This window comes from Dermacentor silvarum, chromosome 10 (genome assembly GCF_013339745.2).
Source record: "Dermacentor silvarum isolate Dsil-2018 chromosome 10, BIME_Dsil_1.4, whole genome shotgun sequence".
Taxonomy (NCBI): domain Eukaryota; kingdom Metazoa; phylum Arthropoda; class Arachnida; order Ixodida; family Ixodidae; genus Dermacentor; species Dermacentor silvarum.
Window position 1 is genome coordinate 123,788,938 of NC_051163.1, and position 15,237 is coordinate 123,804,174.

A 15,237-nucleotide genomic window follows, 5' to 3' on the forward strand; every position below is an offset into this window, starting at 1 on the left:
ATGCAAAGTCGTAAATAATACATGTACCTATTCTGGGGTCAAGGAACATAAAAAATACGTTTTGTCACTGACAGAAAAAAACCACTTCCACCACTGGAAACTTAGGAAGTAGAAAGTCATATGAGAAGCAAATCTGGCGTGTCAAAATTCAAGACAAAATTTCTTGTCACTTGCTCAATTTTACTACACGTGGTAGGAAAGGAACGGTGCTGCTAAGTTTACTGCAGTTTTGTTATTGTGCTTAGTTTAGTGGCCTCTTATTTCTTGTGCAATACCCAATATATCACTCTTAAGGGAGGTTAAAACCGCATATTCCCATATTCCTTTGAAACAAAGGTAATGCAACTAAAGCTTTGTTATTTTGGACATGTCATGCTGGCTGCCGGTTCAGTGGAAACTAAATTATAACTCGCTAATGTTGAAGGTAAGGCAAAGCGAGGTCACCAATGCCTGAGATGACTTGATGCTCAATTCTTCAGGCTGCAGGGAAGCATCTCAGCGACTTGTTCTGACAAAAAAAAATGCTGTATAAGTGCCGGACGCTGAACACAACGAAGTGCGGAACAGAACGAAACCACAGTTCTTCTTGGCCTCTTTGTCCCGTTTTCGGGAAACTTTTTTTTTCTGGATAAGCCATGTACTAACCACCACAAATGAACACAATCGAGACTTAAGTCTTTGTGAGCTCGAATAGCTTGTCTTGAGCGGATTTCTTTGGTGGGCATATATTTGTGCAGTCCCCAGGTGTCGAAAGCGACTCTGCGGTTCGTAACAACATTGCTTGTACACAGTCTGTGCGCGGTTTTCACGTGTTCTTTCATTTCATTCTCCCTGTTCCCCCTTTTTTATGCAGAACTACTTCGGCGACGCGTGGAACGTGTTCGACTTCATAATTGTGCTGGGCAGCTTCATCGACATATTCTACTCCGAAGTAAACGTGAGCGATCTTCGGCTCCAATCTGCCCTCTAGGAAATCCCCGTGTGGCCCTGTTGCTCAGCAAATCATTCGCTATCTTTCTCTCTCTGTCACTCTCTCTCTCTATCTCAACGTGTGCGTGTGTGCCACCCGCCTTCCCACTGGCCCGGACGACTACTGCAAGTAGCGGGATTTCTTAGAGCGCAGACTCGATTGCCAGCAGGGCAGGAATTCCCAAAGAGCGACGATCTTTACGAAGCCCTTCTCAGGCCGCGGCTCTTTGCACGTCGCAAACTCCTCGCGAGTGGATGCAGCGAGTGTCCTTATCTCCAGAAACAGAAATACTTTTATATACCGAATCCTTAGTCCTGCTACATTTCTGTTTTTTCTTTTGTAGGTGGGGTTAAATGGGGTCTAACTGGAGAAGGTAGAAGCATTGTGCCTCCGGCTATTCCATTTCACAAATATAAATCACTTAAAATTCTTTAAAATTGAATGAAAAAAACTAGAAATAAAAGCGTCTTTATTTAACTTTATTTAAGAAAGACACCACCAGAATAAACTAGACAGTTTTTTAGGGAGTATTGTTGAGTGCACAATTTGGTTCCATGCCAGAGCTGAAACCTACGTACAGGGACCGAACTGACAGCTTCATATGCGTTGTGCTAAAAATTGATCTAGGCCTTCTAGAAATTAGACTGGTGTGAATCATTATTGATAAACACATAAACCTGAAAAAAGAATACACAACAATACTAAATAGTGGCACCGCCACCAATAACCCGGACGTTTCACCTTCAGGCACTCAGTTAAGTGATTTGTGCATATTAACTAATTGCAGAGCACAGGTCTAATCTTGAGCGCCTATAGATGCAGGCAACATGTTTTAAACGTGATTGTTTTCGTTAGCGATTGATATTTCTGAATTGACTTTACGCATAGAATGTAGATGCAGTGCGAGAAAGGGTCATGGGGATGCTCACACATCTCTCTTTCAAGCGCTTGTTGGCGATGCGCCACGGCGTCAGTCTCCGGATACTCACGAACGCGCCTCGCTTAGATGTACTTGATGCATTTACAGCATCAATCTAGTAAGCGCATTGCTAAATGAACTTACTGAGAGTCGTGTCGAAGTCCGTAATGGGGCGCGCCATACGAGCCGTGGCTGTGATGGAAGAAGCCAGAATTGTAAAAACAAGCTATTAGTCCACTTTTGACCTGCATAGTTTGGACAGTGGAGTGCACCTAATTTTCACCTAAAGTTGAGCAAGGGCGGTTATTCGATTTTTCCGGGAAATATGGAAGTAACCCGTCGCATATGCTGAGGCATGTAGCCAAACGCAGGATCCCTTGCAGAGCAGTTGCAGTGGTGTCATTTGTTGAAAAAATTGTCAGACATTGAAATTTTATGGTCGAATATATTTGTGTAAAAGAAAGAAAACAAGGCAGTTTATTTTGTGTGGCAATTGTTTTTGGTAGCAGCGGATTTTCGCCCCCGGCAGGAAGAGCACGTAAGTAAACAGAGAATGCGCTGAGCTTTGGTTAGTTGGTGGGGCAGCCGTCGTAAACGTTGCTTAGCTGTGAGAAGTAGTGTGATTTGGCCATCGTACAGGGTTGCTTTTTTAATCTTTAGAGTCGTTTGTCTTCCAGGCATGTGCTACATCACATGGTTGAGGAGATGGGGAAGAATACACTGTTCCACGACTTGACAAAGCTAATGTCTCTCAAAAGTACATTAGGCAGTGGCATGCAGATATAATCGATTAGACAAGTATATCGCGAACCATAGTTTTAGCTAACACAATAGCAACAATGAGCCAGGTTGGTAGGAAAATGGCAATATGGAAATATACGCGCGTCAAAATATAGACAGATAGATATTTAGCTGCTGGAATCTCCATGGAGTACCCTAAGAATGCTAACGCAGTAAAAATCATTTAAAATTTATCCAGTGCTGTGCAGAATCCAACCCACATCATATATATATTTATAAAATATTGTCTCAGAATATCTTCACATATGCTAAGCGTGGGCTTCACTGCGATGCCGCTTGATAGCGCAGCATGTCCGGAGGGAGACGCGAAGAACCTGGCTGTACACACACATCGTACATGACATGACTCTGCGGTGGCAATACGGTGGCTACATTGCTTCAGTGCTAATCATATCAACGTCGACCTTCATCGCGAGATGGGTTCTGTCGGAATTTTTTCGTGGCTATTGTTCTAGGGAAATGAGCGTCACCGGTGATGGCTGCAGAACCGTTTGCTGCAAGCATTATATTGGAGGATCTCGACATTAGATTCCTAAGCGCGCATTGACGCTGTGGTGCTTGCTGACCATTTCGTTTCGTTGTCATAATTAAGTGTCGTTATATTTTCGTACGTTTGTGACTCCTTATTATGCTATTACGGATATATGTCAAACGTTGTACTGGTTGTTCGTTGTCTGGTTATGCAATCCTTATTTATCCTTACAAAAGGAACGTGTCAAACTGTGTGTATCAAAAGCTTCGCACCTGTCAATCTGTGTAACTAACATTGTTCTTAACATAATACATCCTCAGTTAAACAGTATTAAACTCCTTCACGCAAGTACCGGAAAACGACGTCTGATTCTGCCTGCCATTCGTTGTTTGAAAAGATATAATGACAGCTATTCGTATATGACCTCGTTCACTGTTTGGAATACAGGAATTCATGAAATACCTTCTAAGACGTAAACATACGCACGTAGCTGTGTGACGGAGATAAATTTATTTTGATAGCGGCGAAAGTGTTTCTCCATAAAACTAGCCATTCTATTTAATTACAAGTAGCAGTAACTGAAGCAGAGATGCGGAAGACTTGTTGCAAAGAAAAGTAATTGGCCACACAGGGAATACTTTGGACTACGGCGCTTTCGTTAATTGGTTCAATTCGAGAACTTGATTTCAACAATCCGCAACTCGGCCAACGATAGATGCTGTACGCATTTCTAACAGAATTTTACGTCGCAGTAAGATGCATGCTTAAAATTGTTGGTTGGGTGAAAATAGTGTTAAAGCTTACAGAAGTTGAATTTGAAGACGGTGCAGGATTCACTCTGTTGTGTCATGTTGGCTCATTTGGTTCTGAGATGATGACCACGTTGCATTCTGCTCTTCTGCGTCTATTGCGTAGACATAGTAGGCAGAGCGTATGGCTTTGCTATAGGTCCACATATTTGCATTTTGTTAGCTATGCCTTGGGCTTTTACACATGAGTAGTTCTGAACGCAAAACAAAATGCACGTCTTGTATTTTGCGTTACAGAGCATCGAGAGCGTTTTTCGACGTTTAGGCTTTGCACAATGGGGGGTGAGGCATCATTGAGTTTCGGTGTTATTTGGTTGGCATCCATAATCTGTTTGAATACGTAACAGATTTCATGGGATTCTATACAGAACCGTTATTCACTTGCTGCCTGTAAGCGTATGTTTTCTGATTTCATAAACAATTACGTGCCGTTGTTCAAACGACCACAGGCATCAAGGATCCACGGCGAACCATTGCAGCATATTCTTCGGTGACTGAAGTTGCATGGCAAAACGACTCGACACTGAAGCTTGTCTTCTTGTCGACGTTTGACTATCAAAGCGATTTAGTGTAACTGGTACTGAATGGTCGTATGATGTAAGTGTAACAGTGTGAGGAGGAATAGAAGCACAAATATGCGAGTACTAGGCCCACATCAAATTAAAAAAATATATACTGGTGGTTAGAATTTCTACCAGTGGTGTCTTTGCCAAAAATATGAAGACACCGTAAGAGCGCGTATTCGCAACTGAGGAGTTTGCGAGACAAAGTCCACCGTGAGCGTTTTGTTATATTGCCAATATAGTCCGAGCTGATTTTCCAGGCAGCTATTGGCTTTGTATAGCTATTGGCTTTCCACCCTCGACTACGCTGGGACCAGTTTATAGAAATTGTCAGAAGCACGAAAAAGAACAAAAAAGCTTTTGGTTTTCTCTATCACGAGGCAAAAAGTCTTCTTCAACTCATCGAAGCTCCATTTTAATAATCAACAAATACCTACCCTAAATCTGTGGTTTAAAGTCTTTCGTAAATTCATGCGGGGCTAGAATTGCGGCTTAAGCTGCTGTTTTTGCTGTTTATCTCATCGTATAACATAGTGCCAACGTAGGCATGCCGTGCTGTAGCTCCAAAACCTTGTGCCTCCCACACCGTCCAGTCTTTTGCAATTCGTGCCCTACAGCTGCTAGTAAACAAGCTGGCAATCAATTAGTTTGCACCTGTAGGGTCGACCTCGGTCGACTTTAGCGTGCACGCTTTGTTAGACGCACCTGATATTCTTTTTTTAGGAAAACAGCCTTACTGCTTGCTTATAGTGTGCCTTTGTAGAACCTCGCGTGCTGTGTGCCTCATTTCTTCTACCGAGTTTGATTCTAGATGGAGTGTGGTTAAGATCTGCTGCAGTGTTTCTCTTACCGTCGCCAAACCTGTAACGTAGCACGGCGTCGTTTTGGACGTAATCCCAAAGAAGTGCAACGTAACAGCGCGGTGTGCCCATCAAGTAGGTTGCGTAGCGTTTTTTTTTTCTTCTTCTACATTTTCCTTGTTTCTTGCCACAGTGTTGCAGGTGTGAGCCCTAACTATATGCCCTTGTTTTCGCTATTCGTATGTATATACCAAAGCTTGTTGTATTATGCTTTTTTTATTTCTGGGGTTCTTACAACAGGTGACAGTTGACGAAAACAAGACTGTCAATTGGAGCAGACACTTAGCTTTTCGCAAGGCCTGGTCTGACCAACACGCATCGGCAGGGTTTTACATGTTTTACACGCACGGGAAATTGCATCCATACGAGGCGCTTACCGGTGCTGCCAACCTCTAGAATATATTACCATACGCAAGACATTTCACGTATTCAAGTGATAAAAGGATATTTTTAAGGGATCGCTCAAGCCTTCCTATAAAAGCGAATGTTATGGATCTGATCGCATAATGCTTCGTCAAATATGCATCGGTTAATTATGATGTAACGCGCAAAAAGAAACAAAAGTGGGCCCACTTCTGCACATGGCCTGGACGAACAGTTCTATTTTGTCCAGCCTTTGTCAGCTGTTTAAGTGTCGACGATGCAACTACAACCTCTGGAAATTTCTTTTGCGAGTAGCAGCTGATTGGTCCAAACTTGCAGGTGCTTTCTCTACTCATTCTTTTCAGAGAGCCTTTGTGCCAAGTTAAACAAATTGAGAGAAAACTTGTATCCTGATAACACAAAATTTGAAGGCTCCTCTTTAGAGAAAACAACGATTGCGCGAAGCGATCTGCTGTTTAATTATTAGTATTTGAGCATTGCGCAACGTCAGTGGCCAAATAAAGAAATGTAATACCCTTGTTTGTCTATTCAACCGTGACCAAATTTATCTTACTATACGATGGCGACCTTCTACTCGTATGTTTTGATTCTGCACTACCTTAGCCTTAGCTCACCACTATATATTTTTTTCGTTGAACTCCAGCAGAACTTTTCTTTCTGCTGGAGGTTGCAGTCCAAATATTGCTTTATTTATAGTGCAATTTGAATGTTATTCATCACAATGTCTAAATTTTTCATATACAATAAAACTATGATGGACAGTTTCTTACATTCTATTTCGAGGTGCATTTGGAGCGAAAATGTGAAGACCCAAATTGAACTTCTTTCCTAGTGTATGTGCTGTTCTTACATGGGGTACCAGCTTTCATTAACCTCTTACACGCTGCCTCTATCACTCACCAGCTCCTACGCTACCTCCTTCGGATTGCAGTTTTTATTATTTTTCGTCTTGTTCAGCCAACATTGTTCCTTCCGGGAAGCCTAATCCAGTTCTGTTCAGTCACACAGAAGCATCTTTTGAAGTGTAACAAATTCGTGAACGGAATACATGAAGAGAAGGAAGCATTTTCTGACAAATGTAGGACAAATCCTGGACATTGCTGAGATAGTCGGGGCCAAATTGGCAGCACAGGTTGGCAGCACCGGCACCCAGAAGCACTGATTGTAGGTACTCGCCAAGATGGCTCCCGAATGAAGCAATAAGATGTAGATAATTCGATATTGTGTAATGTCGATAGGACTGCATTTCAGTTCCCGTTTTTCTGATTGTTAGCGTTAACGAATGCCAAGCACAGCGTTTAGAAAACACTGGTAACCTTAATGTGTGAGTACTACTTGCCAAAGTTCGAAGTGGAGGCAAAGTTACTGACATTATCACGCATTATCTAACAGTCTCCGCGAGCTTGTAACAGTTCTTACGTTACCCACCTGGCTGCAGTTTCGTGGGGGAAACGTCGTTGAAGCAACAGTTGACTAATTGAGTGCGAATTAACTGCGTAAGCATTGCACCAAAGGCTGGATTCCTAATTTGCTTCTAATCTGTTTTACGGCTACACGATTTTTCGCATTTGCTGGACACTAAGCTCTAAGCTGAGAGTGTTGAGCCTGTGGGCTGGACAGATGCGGCGCCACCTTTAATTATCGACAGTAAATTGCGTCAGTTACGAGGCAAACATTGGTAGCACCTAATCCTAAACACTAGTCATTACAAACGCATGACTGAAACATCAACTTCATTACCGCAAAAATTGGCAGACATTGGTGGAATCTATTGGCACTTGTGTGCCGGCGCCATAGATCTGAAGTCGCAAGATTATTGGAGCGGTAGTTAGTCCAGGAATCTTACTTACGAATAAAGGATTTGTTGATTGTTAATACCATCAGAGTTTGCGTGGCGCATCCTATCTTTCACGCTTGCTCATTTGCCGCATGCAACATCAGCTGTGCTTCAAGCTATCGCATTTGTGTGTGTGCTTCACCAAAGTGGCCGTGCTCATCTCATGACACGCGAGAAGCTGCGTCGCCACATGTTGCATGCGTGGTCTAGGTGTTTTATAAAATGGTTGATGGGGAAGGCTAGAAAAAGTTCTGTACAGGTATCTACGAAGGACGACTGCGTACGTAATATCTACCATCTCGCCTGCCATGCCCTAACACGTTATTATAAAGAAATTATAGTTCAAGGTACACGTGAATACGGAACGAAAACGACATAGGCGCCTTTATATTCTCAAACTGTTCGTTCTGTCACTATGTGATGCTTTACAGAGCAGAACTGTTGAGAATGCTCACTACTAGGCAACATCTTACACGCAGATAACAAACACCTTCATAAAGGCCTTTTCCAAATTTTGGTGAAAATGTCCATCGTCTAGGCACTTGCGAAATTTAGTTGAACAATTGTCGAGGAGCTACTTATGCAGGGGGGAACAACAAAACTATAGCTGTGATCAGTATGGGGTTTCCTTCCCCTCATAGCAGATTTTATACTAAAGTGACTTATTAGGATAGTCAATTGCGATTCCCAACAGAGTTTTCCTCCAATGATCCTTGATAACGTAATAAGCGGCTATTACGAGTTTATTTTGTTAGTGACGTTTAAAACAAAGTTGTTTTAGGAGCACTTCCAGGCCATATTTAAAGCTCACTCACATCTGGAGCCATATGCAGCTGTAAACAAACAAAACTGAAATTGCATCTCATTGGTTATTAGCAGAGAAAATGACCGGTATTAGAAAAAAAATTGACAGCCTTGGTGCTTGAACTCCTGTTCTATCCTTAGAACACGATTAGTAATGGAGACAACCTTTACTGCGTGAACGTATTAAAGAAACGCCCCTCCTAGCGCACTTGTGCCTATGTGGTTCACAGTGAGAAATTGTAATGTTAACTGGAGAGGCTTACGTTCTCAGGAAAATGTTCAAGTTGTTTAAAAGGCCACAGCATTAGCACTGTTTTCCTTCACGCATGTTGTTTGCAGCTTGGTGTAGTCCAGATGGCAGAAAACCGCTATATGTTCTTTGCATATCGCGTGTCGCTAAACTTGAATTACATACGACCGGGCTGTCTGGATTGCACTGAGCTGTAAAATGTGTAAACCGCGTTTTACTGAGTGCTAGGAAATCGTTTCTGCATGCTGTTTCGCGTGTCCGCCAAGCACGGTAACAAGTTATTAATTTATCGACACCTTAAAAAAACATTCCTGGGAATAGTCGGTCTTTTATGCAGTAGCATAAGAGAACCTTAAAGAATGTTTCACTGAACTCGTGCTTAGTCACAAAGACCCATATTGAGCTTTGCGACTCCTTCCGCCAGCTTTTGTGGCAGCTTTTATATTGCGTCTTCAGGTAAGCCATAAGACCACGTTTTAGGATAAGCGCAAATTTTCAAAATATGCAATATCGCTTTTCACAATTTTATAAAACAGTCCTGTTAGTTGAGGACTTGTCACCGTGCCTGCGGAAAGTTGGGAATCTTTGGCCAAGCGCTGCGAAGAGTTACCAGTACCATGAAATAGTAATACTGTTTTTTCTTGGAATCAAGTAGGGGAAAGCGTGGAGTGACCAATGGTTAAGTGTTGGTGTTGGTTTCAACCGTTGAATAATTGCTCGCACTTTCATGGTTAGTAATGCCACTTTAGACCTTACAACTCAAGCAGTGAGATGCATGAACCATATTTGGTTATTATAATTACCACTTATTGTCTATCGCATGAATTCAAGAGAAAAAAAGTATTCCAGGTTTACGAGGTGAAGATGACTGCGCTTACATGATGTCATTGAGCTACGTCATTCGAATTGACAGAAATTAGGGATGGTCGTATCATCAGAATGTACTAACCGTTATTGTATGACCATGAAGCGTCATGCAAGCGCACTTCGCTGACCACTTGGAGGTCTTATCGGTTGAGGTGGTGTTGAGCTCGTGGTGCTGTTTGCTCGCTCCTGTGCATGGCCGAGGATATACCTACTGCATGAGACACTATCGCTGGATGCGGCTGAGTTGTTTTCTGCGGGCGGTGAGGAGGCTAACGCCGCGCTTCTTTGCCGCGTTCCATTGCCCCTTTCTCCCAGCCGGGAACCAACATCATCAGCATCAACTTCTTCCGACTGTTCCGCGTCATGCGCCTCGTCAAGCTACTCAGCAAAGGCGAAGGCATCCGAACCTTGCTCTGGACCTTTATCAAGTCCTTCCAGGTGACTCTTTCTTTTCCTCTCCTATGGCGCTAAGAGGAAGCACAAGTGCGAACACTTTCAGGAGTACAGGATCCACCCACACACACTGTAAAAATGTTTACACCCTTAAGCGTGTTTGCTTGTCGTACGGGTAACACCCTGCCTTACAAAAATGTATAGAGGAAGACAACGGAGTTCTAACTAGTCGTGCGAAGACAAAAGACGTAGTTGAAAACTATGTATTCATTCTGACAGCCTTGGGCGCACATAAATATCCGGCAGGATAATTTCACAGCGATAGATATGAAATTTTATTTAATGCACTTTTATTTGTCGCCTGTCACAGGTGTCATCAATTTTACTTGCAAGAAAATGTCGCCGAACAAGATGCCATCATTGGTTCCCACCAACAGCTTGATGTTACCCCTTAAATGTGAAGATGTAAGCCATGCGACATCCGAAAACCCTTTATACGCCCATAAAGGTGTAAAAATGTTTCGAGTGCAGGAACGTTTTCTTCGGAATACTTGGAGCGTCATCGCAGAGCGCTAGAACTTTTCAGGCACACGCAGACATAGAACCAGTTTATTTTGCCAACCTGCACAGAATGTCGTCGTGACGGCGATCAATGACTACAATGTGCCATAAGGCGCCGCAGTGTTTCAGAGGCATTCCGCTACTCTGCATCTGGAGGCAACACAGGTTCGGTAAGCGATAGTCGAAATGCATAGTGCTCTGGCAACACTGGCCATGTACGTCATTTTCCCCGTGGCGCAGTTGCGAAGACCAGAGCTTCTTTTTCGCATTTGTCTGAGCCAGAAAGTCCCCAGGGATCTGGGGACTTCTTGCTGGAGAATCATGATTCCAAATGGACCATTGCCGATGCTACAGAGGACGCCTTCGTCGTCCTGTGATTAATGAAAAAAGACCGTCAGAGTGCCCCCACGAATCAACGAAGCCACGCCCACTGGCTTTTGCATCCTTGGATATCAGTCCGGACGGATATCCGAAACCAAAAACTATCTATAGGCGTGGAGTATGCATACGGGCTGTATGCTTCTGACAAAGGCTGTAAGTGTTCGTGCAAACAAAAACGGCGCCTTCTACGACTAGGCTGTAAAACTGGGCGAATTGGTTCAGGTTCATTATCATGGCAGCGCAAATGGTACGGTGACAAAGAGAAAAGAAGTGCACAGAACAAGTGCTCAGCTAACTGCGTACTTCTTTTCTCTGTGTCGCCGTCCCTTTTCCACTAACGTGATCATAACACCTCTGCTATAGAGTCAATAATATAACCAACTCTCGAGGCAACGCTCCCCAGCGCCCATGCATTGAAATTGGTAACCGCAAAGGCGCAGCCATGTTGCTACGCTTTGCATGCGCGCAGGCGCAGACGACGAGACGCGATTCGGACGAGATATGCGCAGTGAACACGATCCGGAGCCTACCTCGGTATGGCGGCGCCATCTAGTTCAGGCGCTTTGAAACGTCCCGTAGATTCTACATATAAATGTTATAAATAGCGATTTGGCGCTTCTCAAAAATCTACCGAAGGAAATTTACACATTGTTCATACGTACTCGCTACGTGCAAATGCTTGTTCTTGAATCATATTTGGATTATTTTTAACATTGCGAAATTGAAAGCTACCAACATCACAGCGTCTTTGCGGTTTCCACTTTCTTTTTTTTTTCACCCATGTTTTTCCTTTAATGTCAGCGTAAGAACTCTACGCCCTCTACCACCACATTACAACCAATCCAAATTATTTATCCTTTACAGCCACAAGAACACTAGTTGCTGATACATTTTCCCGTTGTTTGCACATGCCGATTTGTTGTACTAATGTCCGTGGCGTGTATTTTTCTTACTTTCCGCGCAGGCCCTACCCTACGTCGCCCTTCTCATTGTGATGCTCTTCTTCATCTATGCAGTTATTGGAATGCAGGCAAGTGAGAGAGAGAGAGAAATAACTTTATTTTGCCTAAAATGTGGTTAGAGGAGGGGGTAATGAAGAAGTGATATTTAATCCTGCCGAAACTTTTCTGCTGCATGACGACAAATATATTTAGGACTGCACAACATGCAGTTTTGTGTTTTGGTGCATCGAAGTGATATCTAGGCGCGCATGGGTTATTTGGGTCGCAGTGACATATTTCCTCCTTGCATTGATATCACGACATGCATTTTTACAGTCTCGGCTAGCGTGATGATCGTAGCTTGATCTGAAGGTGCAATAACTGCCTATTATTATGCTTGGCTAAAATGCAGTTGCGCGCTCCTACTATTTCTCGCTCTTTGTTTGTTATAACTTTTCCAACACCTTATTGAATTACATTTCATGAGCGTGCAGGAGCTACGGCTCAAGAAATACAAGATTCACTTCTTGGTAATGTCACTGTTGAAAAGTGTACGCAGGAGTTGCGGGCAATCGGAAAACCCAACAGGCATGTTGACATTGGCAGATGAGCTGTTGCGCGCAGACCCCACCCAGGAAGTGGGTCAGAAGTAAACACATGCTGAAGATAAAGCACCTGTATTGTTTACGTGCTAGCATAATGAATGGTTTAGAGTAATGATGCAGAAGTAAGGGAAAAAATAAAATAAAAAATGGCACGCCACTGTTTTGTCGGGGCATGTGGAAGGAACACGACGCAGGAACTGATTTACACTTAATTTGTTATCATAATATATATATATATATATATATATATATATATATATATATATATATATAATGGCAAACTTGTATAACAGTGCGCTTGCCTTAACATGAATTTGAAGTGCACTTGAACTCAACCTTTTAGGCAGCTCCGGTTTCATGTCCTTTTCCAATGTCCCATCCGAACACTTTTGTGCTGTACTTTTTGCAATGTTACGGCGACAACTCGCGCCGCTTTCGGTTTTGGTGAAGCTCACTGTTAGAGCTTGCTGCCCAATAAGTATAGCTTGTGTACAAGTGCTTTATATTCTGAAACCACAACGCTTATTTTCTTTCATGTTTTCTCTCTCGCATGCAGCTTTTTGGTAAAATTGGTTTGGAGAATGACGATAGCGCCATCGACCGCAACAACAATTTCCAGACATTTCCGCAAGCCGTTCTGGTGCTCTTCAGGTAAGGAAAAGCTGTATGAAAGCTGGTCAGTGCTTGCCGGTGTCATCTCATGTCATAATGATGTTTCAACAAAATTTGTTCGAAACGATAACCCCCACTTCAGCATGCAGCGTGTGACCGCTTCGGCGCGCATTTGTACCGGTTCATGCATTGTCTAATGAGGCAGCGCAAGCCGGCGCTGTAAGTCGCGGCGAGGCGAGGAACGGCATGTCGCCGCCCTGATTCCCAGGGATGTGCTGTGAGAAACGCACCTGGAGCGCGCCTCTCCACAGTTAATATTGCTATTCGGTTTGGAAAGATGTATACCATGCACAAGAGATGGAAATAGCAGAAGTGGCAGGCTGGCAACTGCCACCGAAAAAGACACAACCCGTGCCTACTGTTTAGAAACAGCAATTGTAGATAGGGAGAATGTAAGTAAGGAGAAAAGGAAGAAGAAAATGACAGATGAGAAAGACAAAGTAAACCAACGGCCGAGTGTAGACTGACAGTATGAACAAAAGAAGATCACTGCTGGTCAAAATGATTAAAACAAATCGAGCCATTCCACTCTGTGAAGGTGGATGACCAGCGAAGCTGTTTAGCACACGACACAGAGGTGACACCGAATGGGGAGGCTGCGTAAAGTCCGCAATCCCGAGAAACAACGTACCTACGAAGAGCAACGCCAGGAACAGAGACGAGAATGCAATCATCGCCTGGAATGCGACGATCACATTCCCCATTACGACGAGAGAAGTGAAATTCGAAATGGAGAACGGCATCTTGTCTTATATATACGCCCGACGGTACCGCCGCCCCGGGAGAACGGCAGGAAACTAGGCACGCAAGCAGTTGGAAAGCCGACAAAGAGAGGGCGGTGCGAGCGTAGACATGGCCTACGCAGGTCGGCATTTTGGGCAAACGGGTCCTGCTCGGCCCGTTTTGTGCCCATGCCTGTGAACTTTTTACACATTTCATCTATATGCTATCGCTCACTACTCACTACCTTCATGCCTTTATTAGTATTACTTACCCTTTGTGTTTTTTATAAACATGTGAATAAAACCCTCTGTTGTTCCCTGTGTTTCTGGGAACTCTTTGGGTCCCAGGTGTGACGAGGGTAGTTCAAAGACGCGTTACAGGTCCCGGAGCCCACTACCCGGAGTTCACAGGGATGTGTGCCATTGCGCTTGGACCCTTTCTGCACTATTACCAGGATCGGCCCACATTTTTGCACATGCACACGAAACATGCGCGGTAGCCTAGCCATAAATAGGTGCGCTGTAAAAAATACTCAATCGCAACAACAACAAAAAAAGAACCTTGTGGCACATACCACCGAAGATGACCGTCAATGTCAGCGATAGCTTCCTGGTTTCACCTGCTCCTTAGTTCATGCCACCTGTGAATCACGAGAATTTATTGGTAGTTCAGTAGATAAATGAAGTGGCAATAGCACTGGCAACTACAATGCAAATGATATTATGACACAGTATCTCATTTTGCGATCACAGAACCCCTATTGAAACTCCGTAGCAACCCTCTGTATCATTAGTATTCTGGCTTCAACTTAGTTTCTACCACTGTCCATCATGTGGCAAGCGGCCGCATTCAACGCGGTGTCTGTACCGGATGCGGCGCTATCAGTTCTTGTGTCACTTTCGTACATTCATTATGGGGGTTTGGCGAAGAATGGGCATGTACCAATATATGCAGTGCCGAAATCTGTTCGGGCTTATATCCAGCGGCTCATGTTGTCTGCTGAGCAAGACAGCAGCGAGAACACATCTAGTGGTCTAAGTTGACTCTCTTGTCATCATCATCAGCCTGTATGGATACATACAAACCGCAAAGTGGGGAGAAGAGCCCGCTTAAAAAAAGAAAATGCTAAAAACGGGAAGCAAGGTCGATATTTTTGTAGAAAAATAAGAAGGGCGATGGTAAAGCGCGATAAGCAGACACAGAAGGGCTGCCTTCACCAGAAGATTCATTCACTCATACTTGGTGCGAATGAATATGTAATTTGTTATTTTCTGTACCATGGAAGACAGTTATTTATATCCACATAGAAAGCAGAAGACGACGAACTTTTGTAAGATTTGGTTCTAACATTCTGTATAAGTTTGTTGCAGAGTAACCAGTCACGAAGGTACAAGAGCCTTTTCTATGCCTTGGTTATGCTGTGAA

General features: G+C 43.5%; 1 protein-coding gene across 1 annotated transcript in view; it reads left to right on the top strand.

The window, feature by feature from the left end:
• The window catches only part of LOC119466573 (muscle calcium channel subunit alpha-1), a 456,872-nt gene that overhangs the window by 394,777 nt on the left and 46,858 nt on the right, over positions 1–15,237 (top strand). The window contains exons 32-35 of the mRNA XM_049657014.1: positions 854–937; positions 9,852–9,974; positions 11,836–11,901; positions 12,974–13,068. Of these exons, the coding sequence (XP_049512971.1) occupies positions 854–937; positions 9,852–9,974; positions 11,836–11,901; positions 12,974–13,068 (368 nt within the window). The remainder of the gene's footprint in view (positions 1–853; positions 938–9,851; positions 9,975–11,835; positions 11,902–12,973; positions 13,069–15,237) is intronic.